This window comes from Trachinotus anak, unplaced genomic scaffold, assembly GCF_046630095.1.
Source record: "Trachinotus anak isolate AG129_WGS33_773 ecotype Australia unplaced genomic scaffold, CSIRO_AGI_Tana_v1 ptg000011l, whole genome shotgun sequence".
Classification (NCBI taxonomy): domain Eukaryota; kingdom Metazoa; phylum Chordata; class Actinopteri; order Carangiformes; family Carangidae; genus Trachinotus; species Trachinotus anak.
Window position 1 is genome coordinate 27,989,419 of NW_027273862.1, and position 20,838 is coordinate 28,010,256.

The following is a 20,838-nucleotide window of genomic DNA, read 5'->3' on the forward strand; positions in this document are numbered from 1 at the left end:
CCGTAGGTTGGAATGAAGATCGACTGGTAAATCGAGAGCTCTGCCTTCTGGCTCAGCTCCCTCTTAGAGTTGGTCCAATGTTCCACGACCAGGACAGAATCTGCATTGCTTCTCCTCGATCTGAGGTTCGACAATCGGTTGTAGCCTCCTTTCCAGCACCCTGGAGAAGACTTTCCCAGGGAGGCTTTCCCAGAGACTCCAAAGGGCATGATACTCTAAACTGCTGTTTGGTGAATAGGCACACACAAGAGTCAGAGCCTTCCCCTCAGCAACTCTCAGTCACAGAGAGGAGACCCTTTTGTTTATTAGGGAGAACTCCAACACTGTGGTGCTTCACCTGGGACCAATTTGCCTTGGGAGACCCTATCAGGGGCTATTTCCCCTGACAACACAGCCCCCAGAGTCACCAACATGCACAAACCCCTCCACCACGTTAAGGTGGAGGTTCTCTGAGGGGTATTTGGACAAAAATGACATTTGATTATTCCAAAAAAAAATTTGTGCATTATGTCCATAAGAAGGAAAACCAATACAACAAGGGACATAACTACTTGGACAGGTGATTATTTGGGTGCACATTCTTTAGATGTGCCCTCAGGCTGCCAGTGCTGGAATGGTAGTCTAGGCTAACTGTAGCTCACATAACTTGCAAACAACTTTCTAACTAGTTTCCACAATTTTTCCAATTTTTACCTTGGATGGATGAGGAATCTGGTTTCTGTCAATCAAAAGAGACAGACATATAAGTCAACAACAAAACCTGTATTATGTTGTATATGTGTATGTGATCTATGAGTGGTACATCACAGATGATTGGCCTCTTATCATTGTTGGAAATGGTGAGAGCCAAACATTACCCTGCTAAATTCTAAGTGATACCAGATCTGTCACTGTTGGAATAAGATCTACTGGGCACACACACTGACATGCAGTACATTTAACACTCAAAACTCACATTTTAGTGCCTCTGATCATCATCTGGGATGTGAAACCACATACTAGCACACAGTCAAAGAAATTTCAAGTGTTCATCATGATCTTAGTTCAATAACACAAGCGGGTGGCTCTCGTGTGGCTGGCTGCAGACAGCACTGTCACCTGAAGTCGCGACTACACTCAACGGCAGTAGATGACACCATGCCAGAATCTGGTTCACAAGTAATTTTGTCGACTGTGCTAGATTTCAGCACTGGAGCAGCAAGCAGAAAGGAAGGACAACAGGGCACTTATCACGCTGCTCTGCCCTCACCAATGTGCTGCATGACTCTGCCCTTCGTTTTAATCAATTCTCTATTTCTATCACAGGTTTACAGTTCGGTGACTAAGAGACAAAGCTGTAAAGGTTTACAGCCTGCCACACTATTTTCCTTGTGTTGCTCTGTGTCCAATGAATCAACTAATATGACCTTGGCATTGGAGGCTTCTTGACTGATGATTCAGATTATAGACATTTGGGGGGTAGCCCTACTGTTTTAATTGGTCATCATCCAAACGAAACTGCTCAGTCTAAGTTTTCCTGCCACGTCACTATTCTCTCTTAATGGAAACCAGGAGACACTATAGAAAATACTATGAAATGCTCCTTCACAGAAACCAAAAGACCCTGTTGGATATGACATCAAAGATTATATGCAATGTGTTTTATGATAGATAATATATTTGATGCTCTAATTAAAACTAATGAGGGAAACTTAAAACAAGTTAAATGTGTAAAATAGACTTAGACGAATTATATTTCCACAGGAAATACTTAGGTAAATATTTGCATAGCCCATCCTGTGTTCAGATCACAGGATTAACTTTTGCTGAATGAAATCATAGAATCGGTTTCTCCAGAGCACTTTAACTTACACAGAGAAAGAGCCTGAGAGGTTCCTGTCACCCATAATAGAACAGGAAGAGGAACACCTTTTCATAGCCGTCTTGCATCATCACAGCCAGGACACCTGGTCAAATTATAGAACTTTATATAAAGCTCAGCTCTCATCTGGTTTTCACATTGTGTGTGAGTCTGTGTGTATCCAGCAGTGTTGGTGTACAGTAGGTGTAAAGTAGGTCTCTTCCTCTTAGGTGCTTATTTATTTATACCGTGTAATGTTTTAAACAGTAGCCAAGAAGAATGTGTATGTGCATGTGTGTGCATATGCTTAAACTTGTAAAGTGGGAAGCACCTGTCTGACGATGAGTTGGACATGTTTGTCGGTGTGTGTGCGTGTGTGTCTTTCTCCACAGGAAAAGGAAAAGAATCATCACAGCTACTGTGCACAATAGCATCCTGCCTCACTGGCTTCACCAGAGTAGAGTGGCCTTAACAACGTCTAACATCACTTTACATCCATACTGAACCTCACTCAACCCAGGGCTTCCAAGTCAAGAAATCCAGGTGGCATCATTGTTTTAGAATTTGCTCCTGAATCAACACACACCTCTATTACCCCTCCTCCTCCTCCTCAGTTCACTTTGACATCACCTAATGGCCTGCTGCCATTTAGGAACATTTAACCATAAATTATGAAAATTAAACACAACCTTGTCCCTTGTCAAAAACTGGTATCAAGCTATATTTTCTGACTAACTCAAAGAGGAGGGAGGGGGTCACACTTGTTCATGGGTAGAAATCCTCTCTGCCCTAAAAAAGATGAATACCACAGATACATTATAATTTCAGTTTGGATTTACTCTCAACATAAATAAAACTATAGGTGCAACTGTGGTACATCTGTACCACAAATATCTCTGTCCTGCAGGACTACGTGCAGCAGTCTACTAGGCAAGTCCTTAATTTGTGTGTTCTGGGTAAGTGAAGAGGCAATGGGGGAGGTTTCCTCGTGCAAGGACATGGCTTCTGTATGAATGGAGAACAATTCCTTCTATCCTTTACTCCAACCCCCCCCTTTCCCACTTCCTTTTGAGTCTTTCATCAACATCCTCTTTTCTCCCCTGCTGAAGTAGTAACTGGTGGCTGGAGGTCTGGAGGAAGCAGGGTGGGGGCTGAAAGCAGGGCAAATGATTTGCAGTCTACCTGTGGAAGCGTACGTAGTGCTCCAGTGTTGGGGAGGCTCTGAATGTGGCAGTCGCAGCTATGCTGGGAATGTGAGCCTCTGCTCTGCCAGGGCTGGACCGGAGAAGCCCACAACTCTATTTAAGGAAATGGCAGTCAGGGGCCCATCAGCCACTCGCTGCGCCTCTCCGTTTCTCTGTCTCTCTCTCGCTCTGCTCATACCCCCCTTCCTTCCTTATACAAGAATGATAATTATTTTCCTTTGTGGAAGAAAGGTTTATTTCCGTACCTGCTGGGAAGAAGGAGAATACACACACACACACAGGGAGAAATATGCGCACACACGCAAGCACACACACACAAGCACACACACACACACACACAGACAGAGTGTGTTGGTGGTGTGGTTTGGGTTATTATTTCCAGTAAATTTGTGAATGTAATAGGGATTTGTCTTCTTAACTGCTTTAGTGTTGCAGCCTTCCAAATAACAACAAAAATAACAACAAGCCAGTCAAGAGAGGAATCATTTGAAAGTTGGTGAAAGTCTACTTGAAAAAGGCACACAGTATATGCATCTTTTACTTCTTACTTACTGCTTGAGTTCAATGGTTAAACACACACAAAAACTATATATAGTATGCAGCACCCTCTGACAGGCCTTCTCTGAATATCTGCTATCTGATATCAACATCACCTGCCTCTGATATAATGGATGTTGCTGTCTATCACAACGATGATTTCATTCATTTATTCATACTGCTGAATAGTTGTTGTGGGTCACTCTGCATTTTAAGATCTGCAAATGACATATTTTCATTGGACAAGATTTTGGTTTTCTGTCCAATTATGGTCTAAATTTTGTTTCAGTGGCTTTTCAAACATAACATAAAGGTCAGAAGCAAACATTTGGTTGGTTCAGCTCACAGACAGATTTGATTCTTGTGAGCAGAACCATTGCTCAGCTGTGGTAAGAACACATACAATACTTAAGCAACTGGTTTGATTTGTGTGTAGTTTGTTTGTGTGTGTGTAGGAGACAATCTGAGAGTTGCACAGCAGCAGTCTACATTTTATTTGACAGACAATGTGAAATAGAGGCAGCTTGGGTGTAACAGTTTTACAAATAAGTGCATATCCAACTGTTACTCTGTATCACAAACAAATAATGTAAACATCTTCACTGTGGGGAATATAATAAAAACAGGACATAAAGACAGGAAATAAAGCATGTGCTTCTGCAGCCTTTGATGACAATTCAAGTGTCATGTGAAATGTGGAGTGAGGGTCTGTGAGTGTCAGGGTTCATCCAGACACCTTGGCTCTCCACAGCCTAAGGGATATAGCTTCAGTATCTGGCTGCAACTCCATGTGAGTTGATACAACACAAACACACGCAGAGAACCATTCAGAAAAACATGACAGCACAACAGCCCAAGGCGATGAGCGCTCTACTAGAGTCGATCAGCAAAGAAAGGTGGCAGTGACTGTTTGTACATTGCATTATTGTCAGAATTTTCAAATGCTTGTTGGATTTGGACATTTCAGTGTGGATTTTACTTCACTGGAGAGTCACACAGTCAAATTAATATTTAATTAATCCGTTTTTAAGTAAGCAATTTAAGATGTACAAACATACAATATGAATCTATCTAAAGATATATATTGTTATGTTAATATTGTTTACATTACAGGGGAGAGTAGGGGATAAAATATTCACTGTGGTCTCTGGTAATTAAACCCATTGTTCCAGAGGGGATTTTAAACTTAACTCTTCACAATCATCATTTCCTTTGAGATTTAGTCATGCCTCTTCCATGAAAAGGAAGAGAGAAAGGCACTGGACAAATGAATAAACTGAATGTCTCCTCTCTGTTTGGGGAAGACCACAGTTTCAGCATCAGCTCAAAATTACAATATATAAGTTATCCATACACACAACACCTAGGACAGGATTATTATCAACTACCACAGCCGGCAATATTGAAATCAACCCACTTCCCCAAGAAAAATGACTCCTGTCCACAATATGTTTTAGTTGAGTTTAGAGTATTTTCCATGATAAGTGATATACACTGAGACCTGGCTGGGACGTGAGCACTTTGGTGAGTCTGGCTGCAGACAGTGAACACAGCTTCCTGGAGGAGACTGATTTGGATGAGGTCATTTCCACCCACCAGGGACTCAAAATCTCCAGTTGTATGGCTGTCACAGCAACTGTTGCCATAGGGCTGTCTTGCTGGGCTGGTTTTGCTGATGTCACTCTGTCCGTCATGGCCAACAGAGTGTCAACCAATCAGAAGTAAACAAGAGTGGTCGAAGGCGCCTTACTGTGTCTCAACTGTCACTGTCCATTCATGTGAGGACAGAGGGGACAGTCAGAGACACAGCTGAGACTGAAGCAGAACCTCACATTAAGGTTTTGGCTCAGCTGCTGGGGACAAGCAAACTAAAAACGTTCCAGCCAAGAATACTTTTTTTCCTCACAGCAACCCTTCTCGTGTTAAGATGTCCTTAGCCTTTTTCAGCATTATGGTATGAATAAGATGTGTTATGGTGTTCAGCTTAAATAACGCAGAGTTCTTATGCTTACTTTGTAAATACAGTACTGTGCAAAACTTTCAGGCTCTCAACTGGAGTTGTTGAAACTACAGAAACACTCAGTACACGGTGATTGAACAGTGGTGTTACAGTGGATACTCTATCCTCACATAAGAGCTTTGGCTGAGTACAGACACAGACTTGCAGGCAACACTTTAACCTGACAACAGACAAGATTCATTCTGGCCTCTATCACTGAATTCACAATATTAACATAAATTAGCAACAGCTGACATGATCTGCCATCAGTGATGTTTGCTATTTTAACAAGTCAGCAGCAGCTAAAGAAGCATCTACATGACACATAGCAAAATGCTCATATTATAGGATTACTCTTGCATTTTGATTTTAAAAAAATCAGTATCAGTTGGGATTTAAGACATTCGTGCTTGAAGGTGTTAGTGTGTCACTATGAAGCCTTGTCATGTAGCCCTAATAGCTACACCTCTTGTGTTTTCTCCTACAGATTTCTGATGCCAGTAGAGATACACGAAGAAGAAGGTGGCTCAGTAATGAGTAAGTCCCATTTTCTGTAATGCACATATTGCAAAAACTTCTCCATCACAAACCCTCAGCTGCTGATTTTCAGGCACTATCACAGTAAATGAAAAAATATAAATCTGAGAGTTGCACAGCAGCAGTCTACATTTTATTTGACAGACAATGTGAAATACAGGCAGCTTGGGTGTAACTTCAGTTTTACAAATAAGTGCATATCCAACTGCTCTGTATCACAAACAAATAATGTAAAAATCATCACTGTGGGGAACATAATAAAAACAGGACACAGTTTGATCGTGTACAATACATAAGTCTAGTGTTGTCAACCCATGAGTATCAGTCAATCCACCACTAAATTCTCAAATTATCAAAACATACACCAGAGGTATCTCAGACAGAGCTGCTGTTAACTCCTTGAGTCAGGTGTAGACCCAGTTTTACTCACAGCTACAGTATTTTTGTTTTGCATTTTTGCAAATAACTGTTTATTTTCAAGTTTACATGAAACACCGAAGGATAACTAGTGGTAAAAGTTATACAGTTTTTATGGATGTTTACTGATAGATTAATAATTTTTCAAAAATCTTACCAGCATATCACACATCAATTATTGTGTTCATGTTTTATATGTATAAGGATAGGAGAGGTCAGGAGAGGTCGGACATTTTTGAGTGAAGCAGGAAACTACGAACTGAAGCTACATTGTTATTAAAATGTAAAGCAGTTTTTCTTCTAAAATGTCAGCTGCAGGTGTACACTTTAGCCCCATTGATGACTGAGCACAGCTCATGATTATTAGATTAATGACGGGGTGACAGTGTACAGTCTAAGGGCCAGTATCTTCCTCGTTCCAAGTCAAACTTATGTTATTTGGTGGGGTGCCTTGTCTGTACAGATCTGCTTGTCTGTGCAGTTTGGACTGGATGGCTCCCAAGCTTTAACAGCCTCCTTACACAAGAAGTGTACTGTATAGCACAGCCAGCTGCCTGAGAGCGAGGTGGGGATGGGGAAGGGCTGGGCTGGGTCTGGGGGGCTATATGGGGAAATATTATACGCCTGTATGTCTGGTCTGGTCAGGGCGAGACTGACTGATCATCTATGAGACAGGCTGGTATCCCTCACCTGTTCTCACCCTCTCTCATTCTCTTTTACATGCTATCTCCCTCTTTCACTCACACACACACACACACACACACACACACACACACACACACACACACACACACACACACACACACACACGTGTGAATCACCCAGTTGTAAATTTAGATGGTGTTTTCAACATTACATTATATTTGTAGTGAAGTTGAATTGTTCAATTTTATTTTTTTTTAAGACATATGCACTTGGCTTCTAACCATCATAATTCACTAAGGGTGTAACTGTACCTGGCTGATATGCAACTTATTTTGGTTGGATCCTGAGAACCAAATAACCAAAAATTATTTAGTTATTTGCTGCCATTGCCACTACTGTTTGGTCAATTAAAAGACAGGGCTTGGAGAAGTCATTCATAAATTGATTTCATAACCACAGCAGCTCTAATACAAAACTGGATCTAAGTACAAATTATATTACAAAAACATAAAAATAAATATAAAATACAAGTAAATATGCCAAATTCCTTTAGAATATAGGTCAGAACAATACTGACGAATTACTTTTTTGTATTTTAATACTCTGTGACCTTTTACAAATGTTTGAGTACCGTGGCAAGAGTTGGGGCTTTACCAAAACCACACAAAACCCCTTCCATTTCCAAAAGCCACAGCATACGAACTATTGATTTTCTGTACCGATAAAACTCAGTAATGCACTACCTGAAAATTTATCCAATTTGTATTCTTTTTGAAATGGATCCTTAATGCTGGTAGACTGGCTATTCAACTATAACTGGTGATAGTGTGCCTTTTAGTTGGAGGCTGGGTGTAAACATACACAGATACACACATGACACAGTAATCCAACTTGCTGGGGAAAGCAAAGCTAGGATCAAAGTTATGAAGAAGCACAGAAGGGTTCACTGAGAACCAAACCTCGAGGATTTGTGAAGTGCTTGATTGCGTAATCCCAGCTATCTGTGACACCTCATCTCTCAGAGATAATATCAAGACCCTGACATGTCTGAGGCTTCGAGAAGCTTCCATCAGCATGGAGGCCTTTTGGCAGCTAGTCCTAAGCCCAGTTTCTGTCCATCCTTGTTTTCACAGAGAGAGAGAGAGAGAGAGAACAAACAAACAAACAAACAAACAAACACAAACACAAACACAAACACAAACACAAACACAAACACAAACACAAACACACAGACAAGAGCTGAAAATAAAAAGCCTTTGCTGGAGAAGCCGTGGGGAAAAGACAAGCTTTATTTCGTTTTCCCCTCTGGTCATTTTGGCAGGTTGTCTGTCCCCATTCCTGAGGTTCAGTACGAGTTCACAGAACACGCCGTCAACTTCCAGAAATAAACTGTTTGCTCATGCGTGGGTGCGATGAAATAGTTTGGCGCCTAATCCAGAGACAAGAGTTTTCTCTGTGTCTGCCTCTCTCTCTCTTTGACAGAAAGGCCAATAAGTCGTTTAGAAATGCAGAAAGGATGTTGACAAATGGAGCTTGTATGAGTGTGTGAAAAATCAGATCAGATCGCTTCCACTTTTAACTTTTATCTCTATGGAAGCCAATATTTATAGACACTCCCTTGGCAGAGCAGGCCAATTACATCAGATTCAAGTTAAAGTGTGATAGCTGTGTTTCTTTTTTGTGTATGTGTATGTGTAAGTATATGTCATAACTCTGCCTTGCTCTGTCCTTGCAAACTGTCAGCATGGATACTAATACAGTGCCAGACCCTGCTTTCTATATAAGTACTGATTATGTTACACTCTGTTGATGACCTGACCCCTCACAGGAAGAAATGAAAGTCTCCTCCAGGAAAAATTTTACAAATTAAACCTTCTTTCAATGAATGTTGAGAAGGACAGCTGCTAATTTCAAGCTAGGTTTAAAAATAAGCACTTTGAAAAACAAGAAAGCATTTAAAAACATTAAATAGAGACTAGGCCGAGAAAGGGGTGAATGAGTTAGAGCTGTAAATGGCACCAGTATTCTCTGAGTCTTCATCTTTTCCCTTCCTCTCCTCACCCCACCCCACCCCTCCCTCCCTCCTCCTCCTCCTCCTCTCACCCTCCCCTCTTCCATACCGCGGTGTACTCAGGAGACCTTAGCTCCACTGAAGGTGGAATCAGTTTTCCTTTTCCACTGTGTCTTTTTCCCCCCTCACTGGAAAAGCCCCCGTTCAACTCTTGCTGAGCGCCTGACTCAAGTGTGCTCCGACGTGCCCACATTCCTAGACAGTATCCCCAACACCGGAACCGTTTACCGCCTCGGCCAGGAATGCTGATTTCCAGCCCAGGTTTTCATCAGTCCTAGTTTAGGCAGAGAGCGCAACAGGAATTCACTGAGTAATACTAGCCATAATACAACGCAGACTTTCCCTTCATGTCAGTCATCTCACACACACACAAATGCAGAAGTATGCTTTCTCTCACTCTACAGAATCATACACAAAGCTAGTGTCGGCAGCTTGTCAAGTTCAAATTCTCCACTGAGGTCCAACCTCTACCCCCCACCCTTTGCATAATTCTGGCATTTCTGGGGATCTGATGCTTCCAGGTGTAAATAAAGGTGTTTTTACATTTACATGCTTTAGCTAATCCTTTCATGACACCAAAAAAAAAAAAGAATCTCTGTTTCCAGCTTTTTGACTGATAAGTAATAAGTGCTGACTGTGTGTGGACAATGACAGTATATTTTAATCTCTATTTCTAACTGTTATGAAAGTATTTTACAAACATGAATACCATCATGTGTTACAGGTGACCATTAACAAGGCCTTTTTTATTGCAAAGATTAAAAAAAAAATAAGGACAGGGCAAAATTAAAAAATTTCATAATATATACCCACTGAAAATTGTAGATTGTAGTACTGCTGAAACAATTTGTCGATTAATCGATTAGTTGATAGAAAAATTATCAACAACAACATTTACACTGGCTGTCCTAATGGTAGCCCGTTGGGGTGGTCTGTGGGCATGACCCACTGGAGAAAAATATTGGTTGTAAAAGCCTAAATTTGGGGGCCTCTGGCACATTATGATGCTACTATTCCATCATATACTATGATCTTAATTACTGCATATTTTAATGAGTTTGCCTACCCAACTGTAAACATGAAGTGACTCGTCTAAGGGGGAATTAGGCTGGTTCCTCTACCTGCTCTGTAAAACAAAAACATGTTTATCTAATTCATGTTGCAAATTATTGGGGATCTAAAACTAAATCACGTAGCACATCAGTAAAATAACTGACAGTATTCCATTTAAGACCACTCTCCACTGTTTACTTGGCAGGACACAACCTCTTAGCTGAACACACATATACACACACATTCATATAAAGCATGTGGGAGTGGGACTGATACAGACACATTTCTCTATCATCAAGCTTGCATTGTTTTGAAGCAGCAGTTGGTGGTCATAAAATGTACACACATAGCAAATTGCAACTTGTTATTTCAATTATTGTGCTTGTTAACTATTTTATAAATAAATAAAAAATGAACATAATAAAGTAGCCAGCTGTACTAAATGAGTAGTCAGAGCTTATGAAAAGCTCTGCCTATGCCATGAGGGTAGTTCTTAGCTATAGTTTGATTTTCTGGTTTGCACAATCTTTGATTCATATGTGGTTTCTCAGCAGCACAAAAACAACCACAGCAAAAGCAGTTAAGCAACAAAGATGAAGACCATATCGAAGGAATTACGCGATTACCACACTGAAATGGATGAACTCCGAGTTAAACACAGTGACAATGACTGCAGCCACTCATCTCAGATACAGAGCTATACCTCTGTCACCTTTAACACAGCTGCTTGTACATACTGAATCCCTGCCTGCCTCCTTTCTCAAACAGGCGTGCAGGCCAGGTCAGCAGTACACCACATGAAAATGAAGTTAGTCATTCAGAACACCAGGCCCACTGTCCACTCCTAACCCCACCCCTTACACTAACCCTACACCCTCTGTGTGTATGTGTCTGTGTGTCTCGTTCTTCAGACGGTGCTCTGCTCCCTATTCACGTCCTCTCAACTTGATCCGATATTGTCCCTCTTGGGATTGTCTCAAAAGAAGTTTTGTTCTCCTTATTGGGGGGGGGGGGGGGGGGGCAGGAAGTTACATTCCTTAAAAACCACCACTGAAATGCTGCAGGCTACATATTACTCCTGTCAAACATCACGGAAGGAAACATCAATTTAAACTTTTACTGTGGTCCAGCAGAAACAGCCAAATCTGTGAAGTGATTTGATAGGGCTGATTATTGATGGCACCTCCCTTGTTGACTTAGGGTTAGAGCTGAAATGAAAACTCAGGGAATGCAATTCTTCATTTACACAGCTATACTGGGCTGTTCAGATAGAAATGTTGAGGCTTAAAAGTACACAAACTCCTAAAAGTAACCTAATTATTCATGGGAGGAAAAACTACAATTAAAGCAAATACTGTGTGATGCAACTCTGCCTGTCTTTCAGGGAGATAGTGACCCCATTGACTGCAACTGCATCTCAAGTCGCAAATAAAGCTGCATCACTCGCTGGGTCCCAAAACAAGGCCGCCTCTCAGCCACTCAAAGAAGTAGGTCACTGAGGATTCCATTCATTTGTACACCGCTTTCCAAATAGTTGCGCTTTTCCACTCAGCTCAAGACTTCCAGCTGCATGTTAACCCTTTAATGGCCTGCAAGTCTCATTTCTGCACCAGCGCTTTTACTTAGTAAACTAATAGGCGCGTATTAGAGGCTCGGGATCTTGTGAGCAATTTGTTATTTTGTTCCTAAACTGACATGGCTTACAGTAATTTGAAGGCGATGCTCAAGGTTTTTACTTGCGTCAGGGTAAGAGGGTTTTTATAGCTATTTATTCAGACTGCCAATATTATTTGTTTTAAATTGATCATTTTCATTCCAAAAGTACAGGTATTCACTGTTTTATCAATGTCTTTCTTAAGTGTATTCAATTTAACAAGAAATGTAGCAATGTAATAATACAGGTATAATATTAATTCATCTAAAACTAGCTCCAGTGTACAGCCTGAAAACTCAACCCTCATTTAACTGGCTCCATCTGACAAGGTTTATATCATAATGAACTTCACACTTTTAACCTTGTTATCGCTCTTTCTTACTTTCACTTGACTAACATCAAATGCAGGAATATTCTTTATGACAGAACCTCAAATTTTCCAAAACATGTCCACTGATGCCATACTCTGTAATGCCATAGGCCGGGTATTTGGGAATATTTCTAGAATTTACCCAGTTTCTTCTGTGTAAATATTTGTAAAAATGTGAGACAGGGAGATGATTGTTCTCTATGACACTCAAATTCCTAAAAAAAAAAAAATCCATCCTTACAGAGATCCCCAACAGAGTGGCTACCAGCTTCCTTCCATTATAAAAAAAAGCATAAAACAGGTTAATATGCTCCCCACATAGCTGTGGTTAAAAATAATCACAGACTGGCAAATACTCCATAATCAATACAGGACCAGTACTGGCCCAATAAAACATCAAACCCATACACCAGCCTTACCATAGCACATAAGCACTCAAACAAGCCACCACAACATACCAAAGGGGTCACGTAACCAGACAACCTTCTCAATATGCCTCTTTTCAGCAGCATGTGTCCTGACGTTAAGTCTACAGTGCTGAAACAGGCCCACTGATTCCATTTTGTTTAGCTGAATCAGCAGAAGGGAAGGGACCAGAAGCTGACACAGGTGGGAGAAAACTGAGGGGCGTGGCCCAAAATTCAGTGTGGAGGTAGGATCTTATTAAAATCTCCTTTATCCTTATTCTACTAGGACAGAGGTTGTTGTGCAGAATATATGAGGCTGACATGTACTGAAATAACACCACTTGTTGAGAATAGGGAAATATGCACACTGATATTTTACAGTGCGCTGCATTAGTGTCCAGTTCTGAAAGCACTTATATGTCCCAAAAAAAGACATTTGCATAACTGTTAAATAGATGCAGTACTTAGTGTGTATGCTAAGGTTTCCTACTGCACTTAATCTTCAGTGAGGTCCCTTACTTGGATAGTTGCTTTGGATAAAAGCATCTGCCAAATGAGTAAATGCAAAATGTCTTTGCTCAACAGAAAAGGGTTTTACCATTACCATGTGATTTAAATATTACAGTATGTCAGCTTCAATGGCCTGTGTAGTTTTCAATTCGAAAAGTCATGCTGTAAGTGTAACCAGTGATTACAAACAAGACTACCTCACTGTGTAAACCCCTGACCTGATGACACAGAGAGTTCAGAGTTTTTCTAGGGCAATGTTTGGTGAAATCCTTCTAACTGCTTCAGTTTAAAGATATACTGTACAAAGTAAAAAAAAAAAAATAACAGAAGCTCTAAGGCGGAGCCAGACTCAACTAAATCACCAGGTAAAGACAGAAAAATTATTCTGCATTTTTGTTTGGGAATTAATCTATCTGCAACAAACACAATTTATTGTAAAGAACATTGTATATAAACAGTTTTTTAAAATTGCAATTATTAAAGGGATTTTGGTTCATCATTTGAAATAAAATAAGGTCACAGGATGTGCTAAGTGCTCAGCAAAAAGAATGTAGCACGGGTATTATTTAAGCCTAATAACATAATATAGTGAATAAATAATGTTTACTAGTGTGGTGATATTTCTGTGAAGTGTCTGCAACAGATGTTACTTTCTGAAAACCACAATCAGAGTTTTTCCCTGCATAGAGAATTTCAAGGGGGCCGGCTGCGTCAAATTTTGTGCTGCCTCCAGCTCTGTGTCTGTCATTTGAAACTGCAATTGCAGCATTATGCTGATGTGGTGATACTGTATTGTAATCAGCAGGGAGAGGTGCTGCCAAAAATGCCAAAGAGGAAGAGCTACCATATTCCTGAAGGAATTTCCTCAAAATAAAAGCATCTGTTTTTTTCCTTACAGCGGAGAGGTGTCAGGCGGCAACGCCCTAATATTTCAAGGCTGTTCAAACATTGTTTCTTTTGCATCCCAGCAAGTCTAGTTTGTTAAAAAGGTTTCAAAAATTAACATTACATCCCATTAGTGTGTTGTTTTAAGGATTGAAGATATGGCTCATAGTATCAGTGATCACTTTAAAAAGCAAGTTCCTGAGGAGGAAGAAAGTTCTTACAATCCCTGTCTGTCTCTCTACTGTCCCTGTCTCTGTGCCTGTCATTCACAGTGCTCATCGGCTCATCATAATCAAGGCAAATCTGACAGTGACAACATAACATACGTGATGTGGATTTCAGGTCTTACTGTCCACTCCACACCGCTGTCCCTCATAAAAGTATGATCACTTGATGACAAATGCCTCCATATTCACAGCCATCCAAGCTGTTAAGTGTTCTCGTACACTGTGCAAACACTAAATACCAATCACAGCTACAAGTCAAATTAATATTTAACTCACAGACCTTTTGATCATGTTATTTTACATAAACAATTAAAACTCCACCCACAGGCATATTTCCATCATGTCTCATTACCACCTAAACCATAAATCAGAGTCTTCTTAGCAGGGAAATGAAGATTCATACAGAATATAAGCATGAAATACGACCATGACTCAAGTTTCACGACAAAGATCACAAGACAGTGTCTCTTTGACTCACACATGACACACCATACTCTGGAAAGTACAAAATAAAAAGAACAAGACCTCCAACACCTCTCCATGTCTTCAACTTGTTTTGATCTTTGACAGTATGAACCAGCCTCACTTTGGGAGCAGTCCTCTAAGGAAACTTCATATAGTGTGCTTTGATGTCTGGAGCTTTATATTAAACAATAACAAAGACCAGCCTATATTAACTGCAGCCACTGCCCATTGTAAACCCTGATGGAAACTATGTAATATGTGTGAGTGTCACTGCAGGGCAGGGCCATTATGTCACCCCAGTAATGTCTGCTGCCACTGGGAGCACAGTGTTAGCAGATGTGTTCTGCATACAGATGTTATCATAGGTACACACAGACAACTGCTATCCATCACAGCAGCAGCAGCAGCATTTGATTCTATTTTTCATGAGCCCTGTCAGTTGCCAGGGTTTTTGTTTCCATGGCCACACTGCAGTCTGATGCAACAAAACCCTGCCAGAGCCCCCCTTGGGTGCCTTGGCGCGATACCAACCCAGGGAGCCCTACAGGACTATAGGCTGGCATACTGACTGACTCTCCAGCCAGCCACAGTGCCAGCTGAGCTAACACTAGTCACGACCCCAACCTCTTTCAACAATCATTTACTGACTGGCTACAGTTCAGCGCATACATTTTCAGAGTTTCATACCATTAATGATTCAGCTATTTGTTACTCTTGATGCAGGAATATCTTGGACAGGGAATATCTTCTTATGCTTGCATGGAGCCTATATTTGTGTGTTTTTACGTGTTTGCTCCAGGGTCAGAGACTACAGTGGCTTCAGGAAAACTTGCCCTTGCAAACACTTAAAAAAAAAAACCTCTGAATTTTTAAATGAGTGGGCAAGAAAAGTAATAAGATTAATCTTGGAGATACAAATATAGTGTTTTAGGAGGAAGGAAGTGTAAATGTATTATTTCATAAATCATAGAAAGAGCAGAATGAGGTTGTTGCAGGAGAAAAATGTAATCTGAGAAACTAATTAATGACTCAGGTATGTCAGTACCTGTAATGCATTTTCATCATCTCTTAATGGATGATGTGCTGTAGCAGTTGACTGTGTCTGAGCAGCTGGATATCTTACCTGGGTTGTTAGCCTCTCCCTCCAGGACCTGCAGTTCGGTGCACTCAGCGAGGGAGTGCTCCAGACAGAGCTGCAGGAAGCGGGCCTGAGTCCGACTCACTCTCTTCAGCAGGGACAGCAGAGCTACCGTCTGCTCACACTCATTCCACCCCTTGAACCAGCTGGCTAGCACGCCCACCTGATCACGAAACATCATGGTCTGCGAAGCGGGTTAAAGGTGGACTGACTGTGGTGGTGCCGGGCTGGGCTGAGAGGTGTGGGGAGTGACCCAGAGAGAAACCTCCCCCAAACTTGACACTGCTAGTTTGGGTAAAACTGATGGAGGATGATGCTGGTCTTATCAGCTGAATGTTGACGTCTCTACGGGGTCAGTGAGTCAGTGAAGTTCAGCTGAAGTGCTGGATTGCCATGCTTAGCTTTGTCATTATTAGGTGGGACAGCAGGACATCAGTCTCTAATAGGCCTTCTGGGGCCAAAATTTGGTTCACTCACAGCCGGTGTTGTATATATTCCTGCTGCAGGGGGTTTCTGCACTGTCTTCTCCTGTCTGATAGTCTCTGTTGGTGGGGGTGTGTGAGGTGCTCTTCTAGCTAAGCATTAGGAGATATGAGCTGCTCTTGGCTGCTTAGTCACTCCCAGAGGGATTGATATTTGATGAGTCAGCTTTCTTCCAGCACACGCTGTGTCACATCAGCTTCAGCCTCACTGGCATTTTTCTTCAGGGAATCCCTCTTACGCCTGCAGGAGGATGTTAGATGTTAGGGTAGGGAAAGAAAAAAAAAAAAAAACACACTGAACAGACAATTCTCTCTGTGGCTCTTCACACACGTCTCTCCCTCAGTTTCAAACCCATGCAGTGACTTTTACAGTGCACTAGAGAAGACAGCCTCAGTAGAAGTGCGACAGCACAGTGTCCCTGTTGCTTCAGCTCTGCAGACTTTGGGCTGCTGCACACAGCCGCTTTGAAGAAACCAGCCTTCAATAACTCATACGTGCATTTATAGGTTGCCTCTTCGCCGTCGCCTATGCGCATAGGCTTGTGGCATTCACCGCCGAGACAAAAATAAATAATTTTCGTTTTTGGTATCCACCCATTCCTAAAAATACAGCTGTCGGTGCTACTGGCGCTGCATCCCGGAATTTTCCAAAGAAAGGAAGCCGGGTTACCGACGGCGGCTGGCTGGCAGGGCTGTGTGCTGAAGGGACGTGAGCAGCGACTTCCCTCCGTTATTTTAATGACAGGTTAGCCTCATGAAGCTGTAGTTTCAACCGAGGACAGGCTGGAGCGGGGAGCACCGAGGGGGTAAGCTAGCAGCAGGCTCCGGCTTTCAGGGCTGAGCGTTAGCCGCTGTCTGAAACTGTCACTCTGCTTCATCAGCACACAGGGAATGACCGTTGTGTGTGTGTGTGTGTGTGTGTGTGTAACTTGTTAAAAGAACCAATAAATATAACATCACCGGTATTTCTATATCTGATCCCATCGAGAACCGTGTAGCAACTGTGACTTTAACGCAAGTTAGCAAACTAACGACTGTGACTCAAATTAACGGCCACAAAACTCCAATAACGGCCGAGGTGAAACAGCGTTTGTTCAGTTTGTTAAACCGTGTGATGTTAATTTCAAGGCTGGCTCTGATATATAGCAAGGTTGCGTTAGTCCCTTTTTTTTTCGTGTATAAATAATCAAGCTGAGTGGACGAAAACAGCAACAAAAAGCTCCAGAAACTTCAGCGTGAACATCTGAATTGTCGAAGAGACGGTCGGAGGCACCGGGCGGGCGGCTCTTACCTCCTGGCGCAGTTTGCATCGTTGGGTTTGTCTCAGTTCGGGCAAACAGGCTCAACTTCTGGGCAGCGGTGCCCCTTCACTCCGGGTCTGAGGGATTTGCCATCTTGACTAACTTTTCCTCTGTCTCTCCCCAGCAGACTGCGCTCCGGTCTAAAAGACGCGGTCAACCCACACGGAGCACAGTAAGCTACTTCCGCTTACCGCCTTCAAAATAAAACGCAACAACAAACAAAAAGTTCGAAACTGATATTTTTACTGATTTATTCGAGCAGCTAAGACCAGTGTCAGCTTACAATATGGTATATTCTGTCTGTGCTAGGTTTATAGATATAATAATGTGCAAAATGTAATGTTGTGAATATGTTTCATTTCATATAACTTCAGACAAAGGGCAGTGAATAGAACAAAAACAAAATCACTATTTGGTGTGACCACTCTTTGCCTTTAAAACAACAACAACGAAAAGCTACTTTCTTCCTCCTCACAACGCCAGTTCACTTACACAGTCTTTGCCTTCTCTCTCTTCACATAATCCCTGTATTGTAGTGGGTCAAGGTAGAGGAAGTTTCACTACTTAATATAGTTCACAGTCCAGTCCCAGGTCCAGTGGTCGCCACCTCGAAAATGTTCCCAAGATTCATCTGGAGGTTGTGAGATGATTAAAAAGGCATAAAAGAGAAAAAACAAAGAGTTACTATACAAATCTAATTACGATCGCCAATATTATTTTTCGTGAGAGAAAAGAAAATGGTTTGATCATAATTACTGAGGCATTATTGTGTTCACCCCCTTAATGTTGCAGATGACTTTATATACAGTTGGAAATGGACTAATAACATCTAAAATCTTATCTTGCCCTATAATAATACATCATTTATTTGTTGTTTCTATTTTGCATCATTAATTAGAATCTACAGCTTATTGCAGTACAATATATTTGCCCATGAACTGCAGTGGAGTAGAAGTATAAAGTCATATAAAATGAAAATGCTCGAATAAAGTGCAAAACTGTACCAAGTGCAGTTGGCTCGCTTGTTTACTTTTCATCACTGGACAGTCGAGGGAATTCCAGCAGCTAACATCAAAAGTGTGTTGTTGTTTTTTTTCACGGTGTATATTCATAGTTATACCAAAAACAAAATGAGTGCATACGCTTAATTTCAATGTTTGGCAGCACTTTTATCTTGAAGGAATGACAACCAACTTCCTGCTGCGTTTTTTTGCCGCCTTGACGCAAAGAGACCCGCGTTGCTCGTTTCCACATGCTAATCATTAACAGCGGAGCATTACGTCAGGGGCTTGGCAGCGGGAGGGAGCACCAAAATAGAGGGGGGGGGGGGCACAGAGAGAGAGAGAAGAAGAAGAAGAAGAAGAAGAAGAAGAAGAAGAAGAAGAAGAAGAAGAAGAAGAAGAAACAAAACAAAACAAAACAAAACACTGGCTTCCTCTTCAGAAAATAATTCAATTTTAGATGAATTATAGCGGCAAGTTTTACGTTAAACCTTTGGGAGAAGAATTTTGGTTTCACGTCAATCAAAGTCAACCAAACTCAGTAAGCAGAAGTTTGGAAGAGGCTAGCCACCTAGCAGGCTAACTGGTAGCAGCACCAACAGTCAGCCAGTCAGTCTCAGACTTAGACCAGGACAGAAGGACACAAAAGCAACAACAAACACATGAAAAGGAAAGAAACGAGAATAAGAAAGATTAACTACATAAAATGACTGAAAGAAAAGAGCGTTTTTATTTCAAAACTGGCTACTAGCTACTAGCTAACTAGCTAAACACCTGAAAATATAAAGAAAGTGGAGAAAACGGCAGTCATTTCTCTCATTTGTAAAAATGGACCCAAAACAACTTCAGCTAGATGGATGGAGTCGAGATAGTCTGGTGATTCACCTCCCAGAGGACATGAGCAGTGAAGCAGGGAGAAGGAAATACAGGACAAGCTGCTCAGAGACCACCCTGAGACACCCAGAGCCGCCTTTAAAGGGAGGGTGACAGAGCGGGGATAACAGCCCTGCTGTTATCTACGGAGCAGCCCAGACGCCTGGCACTCCTCTCCCTGTGAGCAATTTAATGGCCTTAAAATGACTGGCAACAAATCTATCTGACAGCAATATACATATAAATTCAGCATCACTTGTCACAGCACAGGCACAGTGATGGTTCGAGGGTCTCGGACAAAACTAGAAGAGTTTGAAAGAGACTTCAGCAGAGTGGAAGCTCTCGCTCCAACCTCCCATGTCCACACATCATCTCAGACTGTGAGAGTCTGACTCCACTCAGCAGCTGAACGATGTTTTGAAGAAACAGAGCAAAGGAAACTGTCAGATATGAACTATATCAGATGAAAAAGGAGGTGGAGCAGAGAGATACACTTTCTTGTCAATCTGGAAGAGAAGCTGCTTAGGATGTTAGATTAGAAACACAGGTTCACAGACTGGCCCCTGCAGCCAGTCAGGGCCACAGCCCAGTCCCCCCAGTCCCCCACAGACTGGCCTCAGCATAGGCCAAACTATCCAGTTCTCCACAAGACAACACTGCCTCTCCAGCCTTACGCAGCCCCCTGCCCGGCTACAGCAGAGCCAATCACAGAGGATCAGGGCCCGCTCTGTCACCGGCATACTAAAACTGCAGCCCTCACCGACTCCAGTGGTAAATCCCTGGAGCACAGAAGCTGTTCCCTCGTCACAGAGTGAGGAGGTTCTGGTGTCCTCACACTGACAAGGCCCTCCCTCTCCTCTGTCTCATAAACGGGAAAGACATCTATGAGACATGTCTTCTCCAAACCTCTCAGATCATGTATTTAAAAATAGTTTGAGGCCCAAAAAGGTCAAATTTTACACAATTACAGAAGCTTAGAGAAAAGTCCAAAATATGAATATAAATTTTCTTGCCCCTTTATTGATCTCACATCCCTTCAAATTTATCTTGTGACCCTTTGGAGGGGCCCGACCCCTACGCTACAGCCCATTAGACTAAACTACTTAACTGTATATAAAGTAGCTAGTAGCTACGATACAGCGCACACTGAAGCCTCAGTATTAAAAACAAAAACTGATTTTACTTATAATATTCGGGGTAACTGCAGCTGATAATATGTCT

The 20,838-nt window shown here is 41.8% G+C and overlaps 1 protein-coding gene across 2 annotated transcripts in view; it reads right to left on the reverse strand.

Annotated features, from left to right (window-relative positions):
* The window catches only part of samd4a (sterile alpha motif domain containing 4A), a 49,940-nt gene extending 32,048 nt beyond the window's left edge, over window positions 1–17,892 (reverse strand). The window contains exons 1-2 of one of the 2 annotated variants that reach the window (XM_071489530.1): window positions 17,734–17,892; window positions 15,946–16,683 (exon numbers count right to left, since the gene is read on the reverse strand). In XM_071489530.1, coding sequence (XP_071345631.1) covers window positions 15,946–16,141 — 196 coding nt within the window. In that variant the 5' untranslated portion in view covers window positions 16,142–16,683; window positions 17,734–17,892. The remainder of the gene's footprint in view (window positions 1–15,945; window positions 16,684–17,733) is intronic. The other variant, XM_071489531.1, reaches the window with a different exon arrangement.
* Between the last annotated feature and the right edge of the window lie 2,946 nt (window positions 17,893–20,838).